General features: G+C 53.0%; 1 protein-coding gene across 1 annotated transcript; it reads left to right on the forward strand.

Annotated features, from left to right (window-relative positions):
- The first annotated feature begins 10,206 nt into the window (after positions 1–10,206).
- On the forward strand, positions 10,207–14,272 carry SOX9 (SRY-box transcription factor 9). The gene is made up of 3 exons (XM_032321316.1): positions 10,207–11,022; positions 12,018–12,271; positions 12,841–14,272. The coding sequence occupies exons 1-3, from the start codon at positions 10,592–10,594 to the stop codon at positions 13,689–13,691; spliced, it is 1,536 nt and encodes a 511-aa protein (XP_032177207.1). The 5' UTR covers positions 10,207–10,591; the 3' UTR covers positions 13,692–14,272.
- The last annotated feature ends 2,257 nt before the right edge of the window (positions 14,273–16,529 follow it).

Raw genomic sequence — 16,529 nt, forward strand, 5'->3', positions numbered from 1 at the left:
GCGGCTGGCCTGCGTGCCCGGGAGCAGGACTGCGAGCTCACAGCAGCCTGCGGAATGCTACGCGCAGGGCCCCGTGCGGGGGCAGGGAGGGGGCCGCAGGCACGCACCCCCACCCGGATCCCGGGATCTGCCGCTCCCATTAACTGTGCGACCTTGAGCCTGCCACACGCTAGTCTCGGGCCTTCAGTTTCTTCACATGAAAAGTAAAGAGTAATTTCTTCCCCTCACCACCTCGGAGAGACAGACGTCCAGGGAATAGGGTTGAGGAGTGGATGTAAGGGCACTTCAGAAGCAGACGCAGGAAGCAGCGGCCAGGAATATTCATTAGCAGTGGGATTATTTTTTCAGCAATAGGTGAGGAGGCGGAGAGCAGATGAATAGGAATGCTTTTTCGTGATCTGCACGCAGGGACACAGGAGACACAGGAGGAGGGCTGCGCTCCCCAGTGTCCTGGCTCCCCCCTCGCTCCCCAGTGTCCCCTGCTGACGAGTGTTGGGTGGGCACCGTGCAGAGCTGTCCTATGCGAGTCCAGACAAAGGCGGGGAAAGGGGACGGAGAGAAGAGCCCACAGTGTGGACCGAAGCATTACACGGTGCCTTGGGCGGAGGGGAGAACCCAGGCTGTGAATGGACGGAGGCCAAGGCGAAGGTTTCTCCTCTCCCAGCTGACACCCCGTATTTCCTACCTGGGGTGGCTGCCTACTGATGAGAGCAGAAGGCTCATTCTTGACCCCTTACTGCATGGCCCCGCCCACCTGAACCAAAAGTGTCACCCAGGAGCAGCAAAAAGCTAAGGCACTTTGGACACTTAATACTTAAATAAATACCTGTTGAAATGAACTCCGCCCACCCCACCCCACCCCGCGCCGCCCCGCCCCGCCCCGACCCCGCTCTCAAGCCAGCGCAGTAGTTCCTGAAGCTAGTGTTTCTCTCCTCCTCCTCCTTCTTCTTCTTCTAAATAAATCACAGTTTGGATTTAGGGGCCGGGATGGAGATGTGTGACATTGTTTTTCAAATGCCTCCGGTTGGAAAGCATGTAGGGTGTTAGGTTCTAACTGAATCCCAAGTCCCAGAAGGGCCTAGACAGGGCACATCCAAATACACAGGCTTCCATCCTTACTGGCCCTTTAAATCCCCCCACCCTCCCCAGAAGGAGTTGGGGAGGGATTTGTGTTTCTGGGGCTCTTGGGACTGAAGTCCCTGGGGCCATCTGGGAGTGATTAGCCTACAGATTTCAGGTAGCTCTAGCCACACGTGCAGCCCACATGACACCCCCTAATTCCGTACCCACAGCTCTCCTTCTCCAAACAAACAGCAGTGCCTTTTGCAGAGAAAAGAAAATGCCTTCCTTAGAGGAGCTGCAGGGGAAAGCCGGGTCACACTTGCCTCCTCTGCCCTTGCCACCCGCCTCCAACCCCAGCCCCCCACCACCCCGCCCACCATTCATTCAACAGTCAGCCACTCCGGGGTTCATCCATGAAAGGACTGTGCTTTGTGCTTAGAAAAGCAAGCAAGAAAACCAGGAAGAAAAAAATATTTATTATCATTGTATATTTGGGTAGCAAAGTCTAGAGGTTTTAGAGGTTCTGATATGTTAATAATGACTTCAGTTTGTGGTTTGATTGTTTTCTCAAAACCTGTAAATCCAGGCCAGAAATGTGTAAAGATTGCAATCTGAAAGCTTTATGTCCATCAATCCAAATATTCTCCAAAGGCATGTCTCTAACACCCTTTCGTCTAGAAAGAAGTCAGAGGACAGGAAATTTAGAAGTTTCCGGGCAAGGACAGATTTCCTTGTGAGTGGCACAGATAGTCATCTACAGGCCACATTTTGAGGGAAGCCATAAAGACATCTCATCTAACTGGCCAAGGAATCCCACTATGTTCCTGGTAGCTGAAATGTACCATTAGGTATTCATTGCTTTGGCTAAATTTTGGTCACTCATTCCTGCACTACACATTTATTTTGCAGAGTCTACATGGCACACAGAATGGGGATATGAAGGGAATAACACCCCGTCATTGTCCTCAAGGAGATCACAGTTTAGGGGGTGAGAATATTCACACAGTAGACAAATGACAGCATGAAAAGTCATGAACACAATGTTTTAAGAACACAAATATCTCTTCTCTGAGAGAGATCAAGTCTTCACGGAGGGTTTAGCATTTGAACTGGATCTCCGTTCCCTACCACAATCTGGCTGCCTCTCAGACTGACTATTCTCAGACTGAGAATAGACTGAGCCTTAATAGTCATTTACTCCATAGTCTGAATGAGCCTCACATCTTTTCTATGAGAACAGGATGGCTTTTTCTGGGAGAGACATCCTTCCCGGAAAAGAGAGAGGAGGACTGCAAGCCAGGGGTGTAGGGAAGGCTCCCCAGTACGGTAGAAAGGAAAATCTTGAAGATGGGGAAGAATCCAGCACATCAGTCTAGGAAGACAGGTCCTGTTCCACCCATGGGTCTTAGAGAAACAACCAAAGGACACTGGAGAGACTTGAGGAATTAGGGTTGCTCCTAGGCATGAGTAGTAATAATAATAATAATAATAATAATAATAATAATAATACTTCTTTTCTTCTAAGGGAGCATTGTTTGGAATTTTTCAGAATCCAGATATAATCTAACAATTTCTCTGAACTCACTCTTAAGCCTCAAAGGCAACCTTACTCCCACTTCCTGGTTGGTTTGACTGAAAAATCAAAGTGTCCTTGGCAGAGGTGAAGTTGGGCTGGGAAAGCCCAGGGACAGGAGAGGTAGGTGAGTGTTCCGTCCTTTGTCTGACCTGAGCAATCCTCTGGGTTGATGAAACTAGCCCAGAAGTTGGCAGAAGCAGGTCTCAGGCCTTGCTGATCTGAGGCAGGTGAACTTGGAGGCCAATGCCCCTAACCGTATCACCCTGAAACCCTGCTTTCCTCAGACCTAAGTTTCTGGAGGAGAGTCAGAATCCGGAGAACCTCCTAAGTGCCAGGAAAATAAAAAGCAATTAGTGACTTTTGCTTTAGGCAGAATCTGGAGGGGAAAAAGAAATCCCGGAGCCCCACAAAACCCCACCTCCCTGGGCCTCTTCCGGAACCACAATGTTCAGCCCACTCAGCGTTTGGCCAATGCCACTCTCTCCTCCCTCAGAAGATTTCTTTGCTCCTGGAAAATCATCTGGAAACTGTCATCACCACTGTGCTGGTTGGCAGATGTCCCCCAAAGAGAGAGTGAAGCGTACCACACACTACAAGGCATTTCTGGGCTTGGACCAAGAAAGGGGAGGGGCGGTGGGGTGGGAGGCAATGGCTCAGGCAAGGAGCAGGCGGCATCACCAGCAATGGAAGGAGAGAGGTGACTTCTGGGGCCCAGGAAAGGGATGGAAAGGCCTCTGCCGCTGAGCCAGGTGCTCGAGGACCACTCCTCGAGCTTTGCCTTCCCCTCAGCACTGATGGAGGGCTAAGGAGGGGGAGCAACTCTGTGATTCATGCAGTCTTTCAGAACAAAGAAAGAGAAATCCATGGTAAAGGCAGAGAGGGTCTCAGAACACAAAATGGCCTGGGGGTGGGGGGTGTGAAATGGGATATGGGCAGACAGAGGCTGAACCCACCCACGACTGGGCTCCATCATCTAGAGCCCCAGAACCAACACTCAGGCCCATGCACCCCACTGCTCCAGGTCCACACAGCCTTCTGGGGTCACCTGTGCTTCAAAATCTGCAAGTGCCTGCTGCCCAAGAGACCCCATGCCTTTATTATAGTTGACATTCAAAGGAAAACTAGGGTCTGGGCTCCCTCCGGAGAATGTGTCTGGGAGGGATCCCAGGAAGAAGTTGAGCCTGGAGGCAGAGGGGGTATGGGTGAATGCCTGGGGGCACTGTCTGAGCAAGACCACCCAGTGTGCCTTCCTTTCCTACAGAGATAGCAACCCTAGCCAGATACCCCCTTTTCTCCTAGTTGCTGAGGGAGACATGTCACCCTGAGAGATGTCTCCATGGCACCAAGAAAGTATTTTAGGGAAAGATGTCTACATTTAGGGACCTCTGAGGCTTCACCTTCTCTTTTAAAGAATAATAAATGCTCTGATGATTGAATCTAGGGGGACCGTGTCCTTAATTTATAGCAGGAACTGCTTACTTGTCTCTGCCTTGTACGTAGATATTAAGGGTAAGAAGACAGTTCTCTGACAACCCAAGCTGAAAATTTTGTAAGCTTTAGGAGCACCGCAAAGAGAGGCCGTTTCTGCAAACAGCCCATACCTCGTCCAGGCTGTGCTCTGTTGGGCCTTCCCTCGCATTTCAGCCAATCTGGAAATCCAGGGGAGAAGGAGGTTCCTGTGCTAGGACTCCCTGTGAAAGCAAAACGCTCTGCCCTTTCGCATAAGATGGAAATACACCGTGTTCTTAAGATAGTAACAGGGAGTTTGTGAGATTCCCTGGAGATTGAAGGAAGGGGAAAGGAACAAACAAAAAAGTGTCCCTCTCTTCTTTGCCTGGCCCAATGTTATTCTCATTAAAAAAAAAAAAAAGTGGGGAGGAGGTGTAACAGAGGGGGGAAAGACATTGAAGACTGCACTGACACCTTTTACATCAGTGAAAGGGTCTTGGGAGAAAGATGTTAAAGAGAAAAAAGGGGAGAAATGCAGGGAAAGAAGGAAAAAAACCTGCTTTCTCAAAATTCCCTGATCTGTCTATTCGACGCTGAGACAGTACTGGAGACAGTCCTGGTTTCCTCTTCAAACAAACCCAGGAAGGAATCCTGTAATAACCCTGGCTCTCCCGCAGGCTTGCAGACAGCAACGCGCACCAAGAAATTAATTTGAAATAATCAATGACAGGGTAGGCAGCCCAGCGGGTCCCTGGGTTCCCTGCGGGCCCCACTTTCCCAAGAAACCCCCCAGGCCATTCTCCATGACTGGGGATCAACCAATCTCTGGGTCGTTTTGTGATGTCAGGGATCCGAGAACCTTCCGCAGACAGAGCCGCCGCCCCCCACCCCCACCCCCTGCCGCGTTAAGACGTCACTCTCCGGGAAACTTCAAAGTTGGGGGCTGACTTCAGGGCCTCCGCACTCCCGGTTCCCCGGGGAAGAAAGAGCTGCCCACGGACCCCCGCCCCCCTTAAGTCAGGCAACCCGGCTGCACGCTGAAAAGCCGAGCCCGGTTTGGCCCGGGGAATCTATAGGTTCCAGTAACTCAGAAGATGCGCCCCGCGCGGGGAGCTGGTGAGGGGGAGCTCGAGCGCCCGGGTGAGAGAGAAAAGGTTTGCAAAGTCACAAGATAATGCGTCTTTGATTCTGACAGTTACCTTTGGAATTGTATACTACTAGCATTTCTCCCTTTTCCGTGGTTGGATGGAAACATTTTCTCCAATTAATAAAGCGCCGACGCAATAACCCACTGGCTACGATATCTTAGTGGGAGTAGCTGGTTAGAGTCCCTTCAGCTTGAGATGAAGTCCCCGCCATAAGCCAGTCTACCCTGGGAGAACCACACGAAACTATCCCGAGAGAATCTCTGCTCTTTTCTGCTGAAGTCCTCCCTGGGGCTGCACAGGCCCAAAGGGGACAGGAGGGGAGGAGGAGGCACAGGTGTGACCCCGGAGAACTGCGGAGGAAGCTCTTGGTGCTGAAGGAAGCCCCCTGGCTCCGTGGACTGCGCTGAGCACTTTATTTATATTTTTAGATCAGCAAGACCAAAAGCACCTTCAAATGAAAATGCCTGAAAGATTTTTTAAAAAGAGGAAAATTGCAGAGGGAAAAAGTAAAATTTGGCCTAAGGAAATTTCCAGGCTGTTCTAAGGATGCTTTGAGGGAATCCGAATGAAGCGTGGTTCCCCTGTACCCTGCCTAAAGGACTGGTATTTTCAGAAAAGGAAGGGGGAAACACACACACACACACACACACTCTCTCTCTCTCTCTCTCTCCCCCTTTGGAAGCTCAGTCCCTTTGGAACTGGGACTTCCTACTCCCATCCCCGCCCCCCCCCCCCCCCCCCCCCCCCGCTAGTCAGTCCAGGTTGAGCCAGCAACTCCCGCCTCCTGCTTGGCTCGGGTCCGCACGCCGCCCCTCCCCACCCACCCCCCGGCGAGCGCCCCGCTGGGCCCCAGCCGCCCGCGGCCCCACAACCCGGCCAGGTCACCCTGGAGCACTTTGCAGGTTCACGCCTCCCTTACCCAGCACCTCTCTTCCGCCTCATTCCTCTTTCTATGAGAAAACAGGAAAGGGAAGAAAAGAAAGCCCTTTTTGGCCTACAGTTTCAGGGGGCGCTGGGACTCTACGGTCTTAGGCGACCCATGTCTGGTAATCTCCCCAAGTAGGGCGCGGGTCTGGGGAGAGGACTATACAGTCGCGTGCGTTTATGGACCTGTTGCTGGGAGCCCTGGAGGCCTGCGACGGGTCCCACGCCCACTGGGGCAAAATGTCCAAAGATCGCATTTACTTGGCGGTCCGCAGATATTTACTGCGCACCTGCGAAGCTACCTGGACCTTTCCTTGTGCTGCTGCTCTCGGTCCCATGCTCCGTCCTGAGACGAGGGCTTACCCGCCCTCTCTCTCCCCAGAGAACCGGTGTCCGGCCTGGAGAGCGACCGGCAAATGCGCTCCCCCCGGGTGAAAAGTACTAATTACCGAGGAGCCGCTGGGAGCGCAGAACTCGGGAACCACAGGTTCCCCACTACCCCCACCGCACCCCCACCCCATCCCCACCCCACCCCCAGGGATTGGGGTCTTGCAAGGGAACCGAGCGCTAGGGAATTGACAGAAGAGAAACCGAGTCCCCCTAAGCACCTCTACAGAGGACATTGCCCGGGGACGAGATCTGCAGGAGACGTTGCTGCTCAACCCAACCGAATTTTTCAGGGACACACACCCCTGCTGAACACGGATTTAGACGCGCTCCCCACTTTTGCTAAGAAATTTTGGAGCAGGAATTATGATTCCCAATTCCCCCAGGCGGAGGGGACCCCATTCGCCCACGCCGTCCACTGCCATCCGGAGATGGAAACTCCCCTGTGCGATGTGTTCACACCGCCATCCGGAGATGGCCCACGAAACTCACTGTAAGCCAACATCTCCGGGCTCTGGACTCCGCGCCCGCGTAGACGCGGAGGGAGCTTGGCGGCCCAAACGAGGGAAATTGAACCCGGCGCCGGCCCTAGTCGCTGAAGGCAGGGAGGGGTGAGGAGGAAGGCGGTGATCCCAGACCTCGGTTTCGCGAGGTCCGCCTTGGGATCTGCTCGCACCTCCAAGTCTCCGCTCCCCAAGGCAGACCTCGGGGCGCTTGCTTAGAGCGGGGACCGGTATGCACGTCGCAGACTGGGGAAGTGCCTTCCGCTGCCTGCCCTTTTTCTGGACCTGCGTCCATTCCCTTCCGTATCCCCACCAGCATGAGGAGCCCAACGCGTTGGGCTCTTGGCAGAATGTTCTGGCTGGTACAGAGTCAACAGCCTCAGTTTCCCGATCTGGAACCTGAACCCCAAGAATGGGTTCCTTTCCCTCTGGCTCTCTCTGACACGGGTCCTCGGGTGGTGGGGCCGCAAGCGTCTTCCTGGGGCAGGGAAGAGAGGTCAGAGGTGACCCAAGAAGCTCACACCGAACCGAACCGAACCGAACCCCTGAGTAGGGAGTGGGGGAGTTGGCACCAGAGCCCCCTGCAGAGATACAGGGACTAATGAGCGGTGTCCACGAGTCAGACTTGGCGTGGTCCTGGCAGGAGCAGAGGACCATGTCTGCTCTCTGGGAGGCAGGGGTCCTTTTCCTGGACCCGGCCTCCCCGTCCCGTGCAGACTAGAAACGTCAGGCACCTTGAGCTCTCTTTTCTTGCCAGGTCCCCTATAAGACACACGCCTCCCAGTTCCTCTCACTGGGCTGCCCAGAGGTGAATCCAAACGGGAAGAAATATCGAGTAGGAATTTCTGCAGAGATAAATCTCAGCGGCAAAGCAGTCCTGATGGAGTGGAGCACACCACCACCATCCCCCACCATCACTCAAGCTTTCCGGCAGTTTCTGCGAGTGAAACAGTTTCTGGGCTTTTGGCGCCCCCTCTGGATGCAGCTGAAAATTGCGTCATTTAAAAAGTCAACTGATTGTTTATCAGTGTTCGAGAAGATACAGGAATACCAAGTGTTTGCATCAAACGAACAGAAAATGTTCAAAACGTTGTAAATTCATGATTTAAAATTCTATAGATTACGTATCTCCTATAACGTAATTGCATTAAATATATATTTATGTGTATGTATTTATCTTGACAAATATTTAGAGAAATATTCGAAAGTATCTTAGAGTCCCGGTCTTCAGTGCCTTTAAGTCCGTAAACACAAGAATTACAATAAAATGCAACTGAACACATTCGTCTTGGCTAAAATTTCTGCCCGAAGTTCTAGTTTCTGAGTGTGCTCCTGGGTCAGGTGCCTAGGAATCAGTTATACTCACAAATGTCCCCTCCCCACGACACAGAAATCAGTTGATACTACGCGGGACTCTTTTCTCCCAAGAAAGGATGAAGTTGTTCTTGTACTTTCCCAGCGTATTCGCGGAGCCATGAGTACGTGGCGCAGGTCTCGATAACTTGTAAACAACCTATAAGGTACTATAGACATCCACTCTGAGTGAGTTACACCCGTTTAACAAGTAAATAGTATTTAACTGTAGTTGCAACTTAACTACCTTCTGAAGAGCTCCGTTTCCTAAAAGAAAGGTCGACTTCTTTGGAAGAAAATAAGAGAAAACGAGATTTAGAAAAAAAAAATTTTTTTCCAGGAAAACATTCTTTTAAATCTTGCAATAGTGTCCACAATGTGCAAATTAGAAATGAACAAGTCTTTGCTATGATGCGGGAGGATTCACCACAATAATCATTTAATTCGAAGCGGACATCTGGGAGAGCCAGAAAGGGGGAAGTTTAAAATTAGGAGAGTTCCACAGTCGTGCTTTTATTTGTGATTCTGAAGACAGGTAACCCGCAGAAGCCTAGGGTTTTTCTTCTCTTCCAGAACTGAATCCTAACCGGGCACTAAAGGCAGTTGGTGCAAACACAAAGGTTGCGCTCAAATCACACTCGAGATACATCAGAGACACCCCCAATCCCTCCCATGGAACTCCTAGCTGTCTGCCAGTCAGAGAAGGACCCGACTGCAGTCGGGAGACGCGAGCGTCACCCCTCCAGGTGTTTTGTAAAGGAGGGCGAAACAGGCGAGCTGCACGACTCCGCCAAAGTGGAGTGTTTTGTCTGCGGTGGTGCCCATGTGTCTGGCCTTTTACAAACCAAGTGACCGGCCTCAGCCTCCCGGCCCTGGACGGCCACATTCGCAAAGTTCGATCTCGCCAAGCCAGAGCAGTTTGCAAGCCCTTTCCAGTGGCTACCCTCCTGACGTTTGGATTCGGCCAGGAGGTGAAAAGCAGAACGTCAAAGCAATTGCCTGTCACTGAGCAGGGCCGCGGGCTGGGGGCTCCGGGGGCTGGAGAAGGACTTTTCAGAGTTCAAGGTCGCCGTGGCGCGGGGCGGCTCCCGCAAGCGCGGGACTACCGCGTCGCCGCCGCCAGCCTCCGCGGGGACTTATCTTTGGTCTTCATTGATTCCCCTTGCAAGAGCGCAGCAGAACCCCGACCAGCCGCACCAGCCCCAGCGAACCAGAGCGTGTTAATCTATTTATATGGATTATTACAGAGGAACAGCGGACGTTGAGTCACCAAAACCTTTGCTTCAAAAGACCATTTCTAAGCACTTTCGGAGGAGGCAGGCTCCGGGGGAGCATAAACTGGGCTACGCGGTAAAGAGCGACTGCTTTTCGAACGCTCCAAACTCCAGCTAAGTCTCCGGGACCGCGCAGAAAGCAGTGAAAAGAAATGCTTGGGGAAGATCCTAGTCTAGACACACGCGAGCGCGCGCACGCACACACACACAAACACTCACACGCACGCAAAATTCGTGCGGAGACGGCACCAAACTTCTGACATGACGAGAGTACGGCAAACTTACACACTTGGACGTCCCGGGTCCCCCGCCTTCCCCGCTGCACACCCGCCCCCCCCCCCCCCGCGCCAGACCAGAGGCAGCGCTCCCCTCCCCGCTCCTCCCCTCCCCTCTCGTCACTCAAGCCCAGTGCCACAATCCTCCTCCCCGAAAAGTCCAGTCCAATCAGCTGCCTGCCAACCCCTGAAATGCCGCGCTCTGATTGGCTGGCCGTCTCTAAGGTGAGGAGCAGTAGTTATTAAAGAGCCCCGGGGCTGGGAGTCGAGGAGCTGAGAGCGGAGCTTGAAACTCACTGGAAACTTCAGTGGCGCCGCGACTTGCCAGTTTCACTCCAGGAACTTTTCTTTGCAGGAGGAGAAGAGAAGGGGTGCAAGCGCCCCGCTTTTGCTCTCTTTCTTCCCCTCCTCCTCCTCCTCTCCAATTCGCCTTACCCCACTTGGAGCGGGCAGCTGCGGGCTGGCCACCGCGCGCCTTCCCAAGCGCTCGCTGCCGCAGCCGGGTGACGCGCCAGCCTCCCCGGGAGCCGCTCGCTCCGCGTCCGGGCAGCCGAGGGGAGAGGAGCCCGCGCCTCGAGTCCCCGAGCCGCCGCGGCTTCTCGCCTTTCCCGGCCACCCGCCCCCTGCCCCGGGCCCGCGTATGAATCTCCTGGACCCCTTCATGAAGATGACCGACGAGCAGGAGAAGGGCCTGTCCGGCGCCCCCAGCCCCACCATGTCCGAGGACTCGGCGGGCTCGCCCTGCCCTTCGGGCTCCGGCTCGGACACCGAGAACACGCGGCCCCAGGAGAACACGTTCCCTAAGGGCGAGCCGGACCTGAAGAAGGAGAGCGAGGAGGACAAGTTCCCCGTGTGCATCCGCGAGGCGGTCAGCCAGGTGCTCAAGGGCTACGACTGGACGCTGGTGCCCATGCCGGTGCGCGTCAACGGCTCCAGCAAGAACAAGCCGCACGTCAAGCGGCCCATGAACGCCTTCATGGTGTGGGCGCAGGCGGCGCGCAGGAAGCTCGCCGACCAGTACCCGCACCTGCACAACGCCGAGCTCAGCAAGACGCTGGGCAAGCTCTGGAGGTAGGGCCCGCGCGACAGGGTGGGCTCCGCGGCAGCGGATGGGGGGGGTGCTGGCCGGGACACTATCGCGCCCCGCCTCCCAGCAGGAGGGAGTTGCCGGTCCCGGAGCCCGCGGGTTGCGGCGGCGGGGGGCTGGGGGAGGGCAGGTTGGGGGCGGGGGGAGGACGAAGTGTAACTTGGCTCAGAGTTTGACAAAGTTCTTGGATTGCTCTCAGGGGGGGGGAAGGGAGGGAGGCGGGGGGTGCGGAGGGGAAGGGGACAGAGAGAGCCAGAGGGTGGGAGAAGACTGTGGGAGACACGGTGGGAGGGGGCTGCCAGCCCTATCTCCCGTCGCTGTGAAGTTCGATCCCAAGTTGGGGGTTGGGTGAGAAGTGAAGTTTGCCCCTCTTTCGCTCCAACTGCGCTCTCTCGTGTAGCCCTACAAACCAGGGAGATGGGATGGCGGGGGGGACTTCAAGGCCAGAGGAGACTCCAAGCAGGAATGGGGGGGGGGGGCTACTGCTGGAAATAGGTGGACGCGGCGGGGGTGGGGGGGGGGGCAGGAGGAGCTCCTTGACGATTAAGTGATTTTTGGAAAGCTTTTAAGGATGTTGGGGGCGGGGGGCGTTTTAACTACAGTAGCAGAAGCACTTAGATCCCGAGCAGCGGAGAGCTATTTTCATCTCCAGCGTTTTCCAAAATAGAAGGAGCGAGGGCGGGGCGGGGAATGACGGCTCAGGTCCGACTCAAAGAACCGAGATTTATTTTTCCTTTTTTTTTCCTTCTCCTTTTCTTCTCTTTATTTCTTTTCTTGCTTTTTCTTTCTTCTTTCTTTCCTTTTTAACTTAAAAGTTAGGAGCTGCGGCAGGGGCTGGAGAGCAGGGAGGAGGGAGGAAGGGGTTGTGTGCGCAGAAGCCGAGCGGTCGGGGTCACCGCCCCCTCCCGCCGACCTGACAGCTCGGCGGGTCTCACAGAACCCCCTCTGTTTCTCCCTGCGCCCCCTCCCCCGCCCCCAGACTGCTGAACGAGAGCGAGAAGCGGCCCTTCGTGGAGGAGGCGGAGCGGCTGCGTGTGCAGCACAAGAAGGACCACCCGGATTACAAGTACCAGCCGCGGCGGAGGAAGTCGGTGAAGAACGGCCAGGCGGAGGCCGAGGAGGCCACGGAGCAGACGCACATCTCCCCCAACGCCATCTTCAAGGCGCTACAGGCGGACTCGCCCCACTCCTCCTCCGGCATGAGCGAGGTGCACTCCCCCGGGGAGCACTCCGGTGAGTCCCCGCCCCCCCAACAGGCCCTGCCAGACTGGGCCTCCCATGGGCCCCACTGCACACCCCCAGGTCTCCACCGAGTAGGCTCTGCTTAGGGACTTTATGCTCCCGGGGGAGGGAAGAACTACCCCTAGCGCCTAATCCTACCCCCCTATCAGCCTAGGGCCCCCGTGAAGTCCCTACACACACACCCCTCAGTCTCTACATCCTGGCAGATTAATTTTTATTGCGAGGTAAAATACCTTTACAGCTTTACAGGACTTCTTCCTCCTCCTCTCGCTCCACCACCCCAAAAGCACACACCGGGTTCTTCCACAAGTAGCAATCCGGTACTCCCGACCCTCCGGGCCTCAGACCCTCCCTGCCCCCCATAAAAGGAGATCGCCGAATGTGTACTGGCGGGTTAATCATTTGGCGACTTATCTCGGGTGCTGCGCGCCTCCCGCGCGGTTGCGGGTCCTTCTGACACTTCAGCTCGGAGGGAGGATCCAAGGAGGGGTCCTAAGATTAGAGCCCTTGCACGGGCCCCTGTTGACTCGACTGGGCTTCTTCTCTTTGATCGCCCGCAGGGCAATCCCAGGGCCCGCCGACGCCGCCCACCACCCCCAAAACCGACGTGCAGCCGGGCAAGGCTGACCTGAAGCGCGAGGGGCGCCCCCTGCCAGAGGGGGGCCGACAGCCCCCCATCGACTTCCGCGACGTGGACATCGGAGAGCTGAGCAGCGACGTCATCTCCAACATCGAGACCTTCGACGTCAACGAGTTCGACCAGTACCTGCCGCCCAATGGCCACCCGGGGGTGCCGGCCACGCACGGCCAGGTCACCTACACGGGCAGCTACGGCATCAGCAGCACGGCGGCGACCCCGGCGGGCGCGGGCCACGTGTGGATGTCCAAGCAGCAGGCGCCGCCGCCGCCGCCGCCGCCCCCGCCGCAGCAGCCCCCGCAGGCCCCGCAGGCCCCGCCCGCGCCCCCGCAGCCGGCGCCCCCGCCCCCGCAGCCGGCGCCCCCGCCGCCGCAGCCGGCGCACACGCTGACCCCGCTGAGCAGCGAGCCGGGCCAGTCGCAGCGAACGCACATCAAGACGGAGCAGCTGAGTCCCAGCCACTACAGCGAGCAGCAGCAGCACTCGCCGCAGCAGATCGCCTACAGCCCCTTCAACCTCCCGCACTACAGCCCCTCCTACCCGCCCATCACCCGCTCGCAGTACGACTACACAGACCACCAGAACTCCGGCTCCTACTACAGCCACGCGGCGGGCCAGGGCTCCGGCCTCTACTCGACCTTCACCTACATGAACCCCGCGCAGCGGCCCATGTACACCCCCATCGCCGACACCTCGGGGGTCCCCTCCATCCCGCAGACCCACAGCCCCCAGCACTGGGAACAGCCGGTCTACACACAGCTCACCAGACCTTGAGGAGGCCGCGTGTGATGATCCTTTAGGAAAAGAGCACCGAAGCTAGCAAGAACCCGCCACAATTTCCTTGGGACAATTTTTTTTCCCCCTATTCTTTAAAGACATTTAAGCTAAAGGCAACTCGTACCCAGATTCCCAGACGGAAACATCAGCTATCCGAACGCGTTCCCACCTTGTTGCAAAGCAAGTGGCCAGGCCACCCTCGTGGCCCGATGGACCCGGCGGAATCCCGGAGGACCCGAACTTGAAAACGGTCTTGGAAGCAAGCATGGAGGGTCATGGAGAATAGTCGTATCACCAGTTTGCTCAGTCTCTCTGCCTGTTTGGACTTTGTAATTATTTTTTAGCAGTAATTAAAGAAAAAAGTCCTCTGTGAGGAATATTCTCTATTTTAAATATTTTTAGTATGTACTGTGTATGATTCATTACCATTTTGAGGGGATTTATACATATTTTTAGATAAAGAAATTAAATGCTCTTATTTTTCCAACAGCTAAACTACTTAGTTGAACAGTGTGCGCTAGCTTTTCCTGCAACCAGAATATTTTTGTACAGATGAGCTTTCTCTTACAAAAAAAAAAACAAAAAAACAAAAAACAAAAAACAAAAAAAAAGTGTGTGTGTTGTTGTATTAACATAAAAAAAACACGAATTTGTGTTATGTGATCAGTTTGGGGGGTTAGCTTTGCTTAATTCCTCAGGCTTTCTGATTCAAGGAGGAGCTGCCTTAGAAAGAAAAATAAAGGCCTTATTTTGCAAATAGGGAAGTAAACCATAGTCTAGAGAAGCATTTGGTAAGCTTTATCATATATATATTTTTTAAACAAGAGAAAATACCTTGAGCCTTAAAACCGTGCTGCTGGAAAATACTTGTACTCTCTGTTAGTGCATTTCCTTCCGCATTTGCTTGTTTGCTGCAATCTTAAAGAAGTGAAAACCAAGCAAAGGAGATGAAGTCTGTTCTGGGAATGTTTCAGCAGCCAGTAAGTGCCCCAGCACACTGCCCCCTGGTTGCCTGCGCGAGCCCCATGTGGGACACAGATGCTAGAGCCTTCTCCCTTATGCCTTCACCTGTGCCTCTCCCAACACCAGCAGTGAACCTTCAAGACATTCCACGTGCTAAAATTATTTATTTTGTAAGGAGAGGTTTTCGTTTAAAAAAAAAAAATCTTTCTCTTTTTAAAAAATTTTTTGAAATTTTACCTTCTTTAAAATAGGTTGTTGGAGCCTTCCTCAAAGGGTATGGTCATCTGTTAAATTATGTTCTTAACTGTAACCAGTTTTTTTTTTATTTATCTCTTTAATCTTTTTTATTATTATTAAAAGCAAGTTTCTTTGGATTTCTTGTCCTAGATTTGTATAATATACATGCCTTTTTGTCTGTCCTTTTTTTTTTTTTCTTTGTTGTTTTGTTGAAAACAAACTGGAAACTTGTTTTTCTTTTTGTATAAATGAGAGGTTGCAAATGTAGTGTATCACTGAGTCTTTTTCAGTGTTTTTCTGCCACAGATCTTTGGGCTGCCTAAATTGTGTGTGTGTGTGTGTGTGTGTGTGTGTATGTGTGTGTGTTGACACAAAACAAGGCTGGCATGTGTCATGGATAGTCCCCTGCATGTTCTCTTGGAGACAAGGAGGAAAGATTGGAGGGGAGAAGCCCAACAAGAGACCTGAATTCTTAATTCCTTCTGTGGCTGGAGAGTTCGAGGATTGCTTTTTAAAAAAGACAGCAAACTTTTTTTTTTTTAATTTAAAAAAAGATATATTAACAGTTTTAGAAATCAGTAGAATAAAATCTTAAAGCACTCTTATAATATGGCATCTTTCAATTTCTGTATAAAAGCAGATCTTTAAAAAAAAATATTTCTGTAACTTAAGAAACCTGGCATTTAAATCATATTTTGTCCTTAGGTAAGGTTTGGTTTGTGTTCGTGTTTTGTTTGTTTCCCTCCCCCAAACCTTTTGTTCCCTCTGTGAAACTCATCTTTTCCTTTTTTCTTTCTTTTTTTTTTTTGTATATTATTGTTTACAATAAATATACATTGCATTAAAAGGAAAGCGGCCCTGTGGACTGACTTACTCACCCCATTCTCCCCTTCAAAGGATGATTGGAAGAATTGAGGCACAAAAGAGATTGTTACACACCGATCACTGTGATGGTCTCATGGTTGATGTTGCACTTTTGACTATCCCAAAATTGGCAGTGACGAAAAGACTGCGTCCCCAAAATCTACACGGAAAAGTCTTGGAAAGCGTCCCCCTATTAGGTCACCTAGACCATTCCCTGTCCGTGGTTCCCCTCTTGGGCAAAATGTTTGTTGTGATATTAACAGCCTCATGCTTCAGGGCAAAAGCTATTTCCCTCTGGAACTCAGCAGAATATTAGACCTGAAATCAGTAGCTTGTCAGTAGACAGATTGCCTGTCTCAATTCAATTGAGCAAACTTTCTATATTTTCATGGTCACATACCAACAAGGGGTGTCCACTTAGAAGGCAGAAGAAGCCAAAAGAGAAGTTTTCAAAGAGGACCAGAGGGAAGCCTGTTCTATTAACCCATTATATGTGATTCAGAGCCTCCCCGGTCTATCTGCAGGGACAATGGAAGGCGATTACCTTATTTTGCTCTTCCCTCCCAGTTAACTCATTCTGAGAAGTTGCAAAGCCGTGGTAGAAGTAATAAGACCTAATCCTGTTTTTCTTGGCCTGGGTGACATGGGAGTTTCCAGGATCAGAGAAACGTCCAGGTCATTTTTCATTAAACAGATGAAATCACTCCTTCCCTCCCACCCCCACACAGAGCCAACCCCCCTCCCCAACCCCCACAGACACCCTGGCTGATT

Source organism: Mustela erminea, chromosome 18 (genome assembly GCF_009829155.1).
Source record: "Mustela erminea isolate mMusErm1 chromosome 18, mMusErm1.Pri, whole genome shotgun sequence".
In the NCBI taxonomy this organism is placed as follows: Eukaryota; Metazoa; Chordata; class Mammalia; order Carnivora; family Mustelidae; genus Mustela; species Mustela erminea.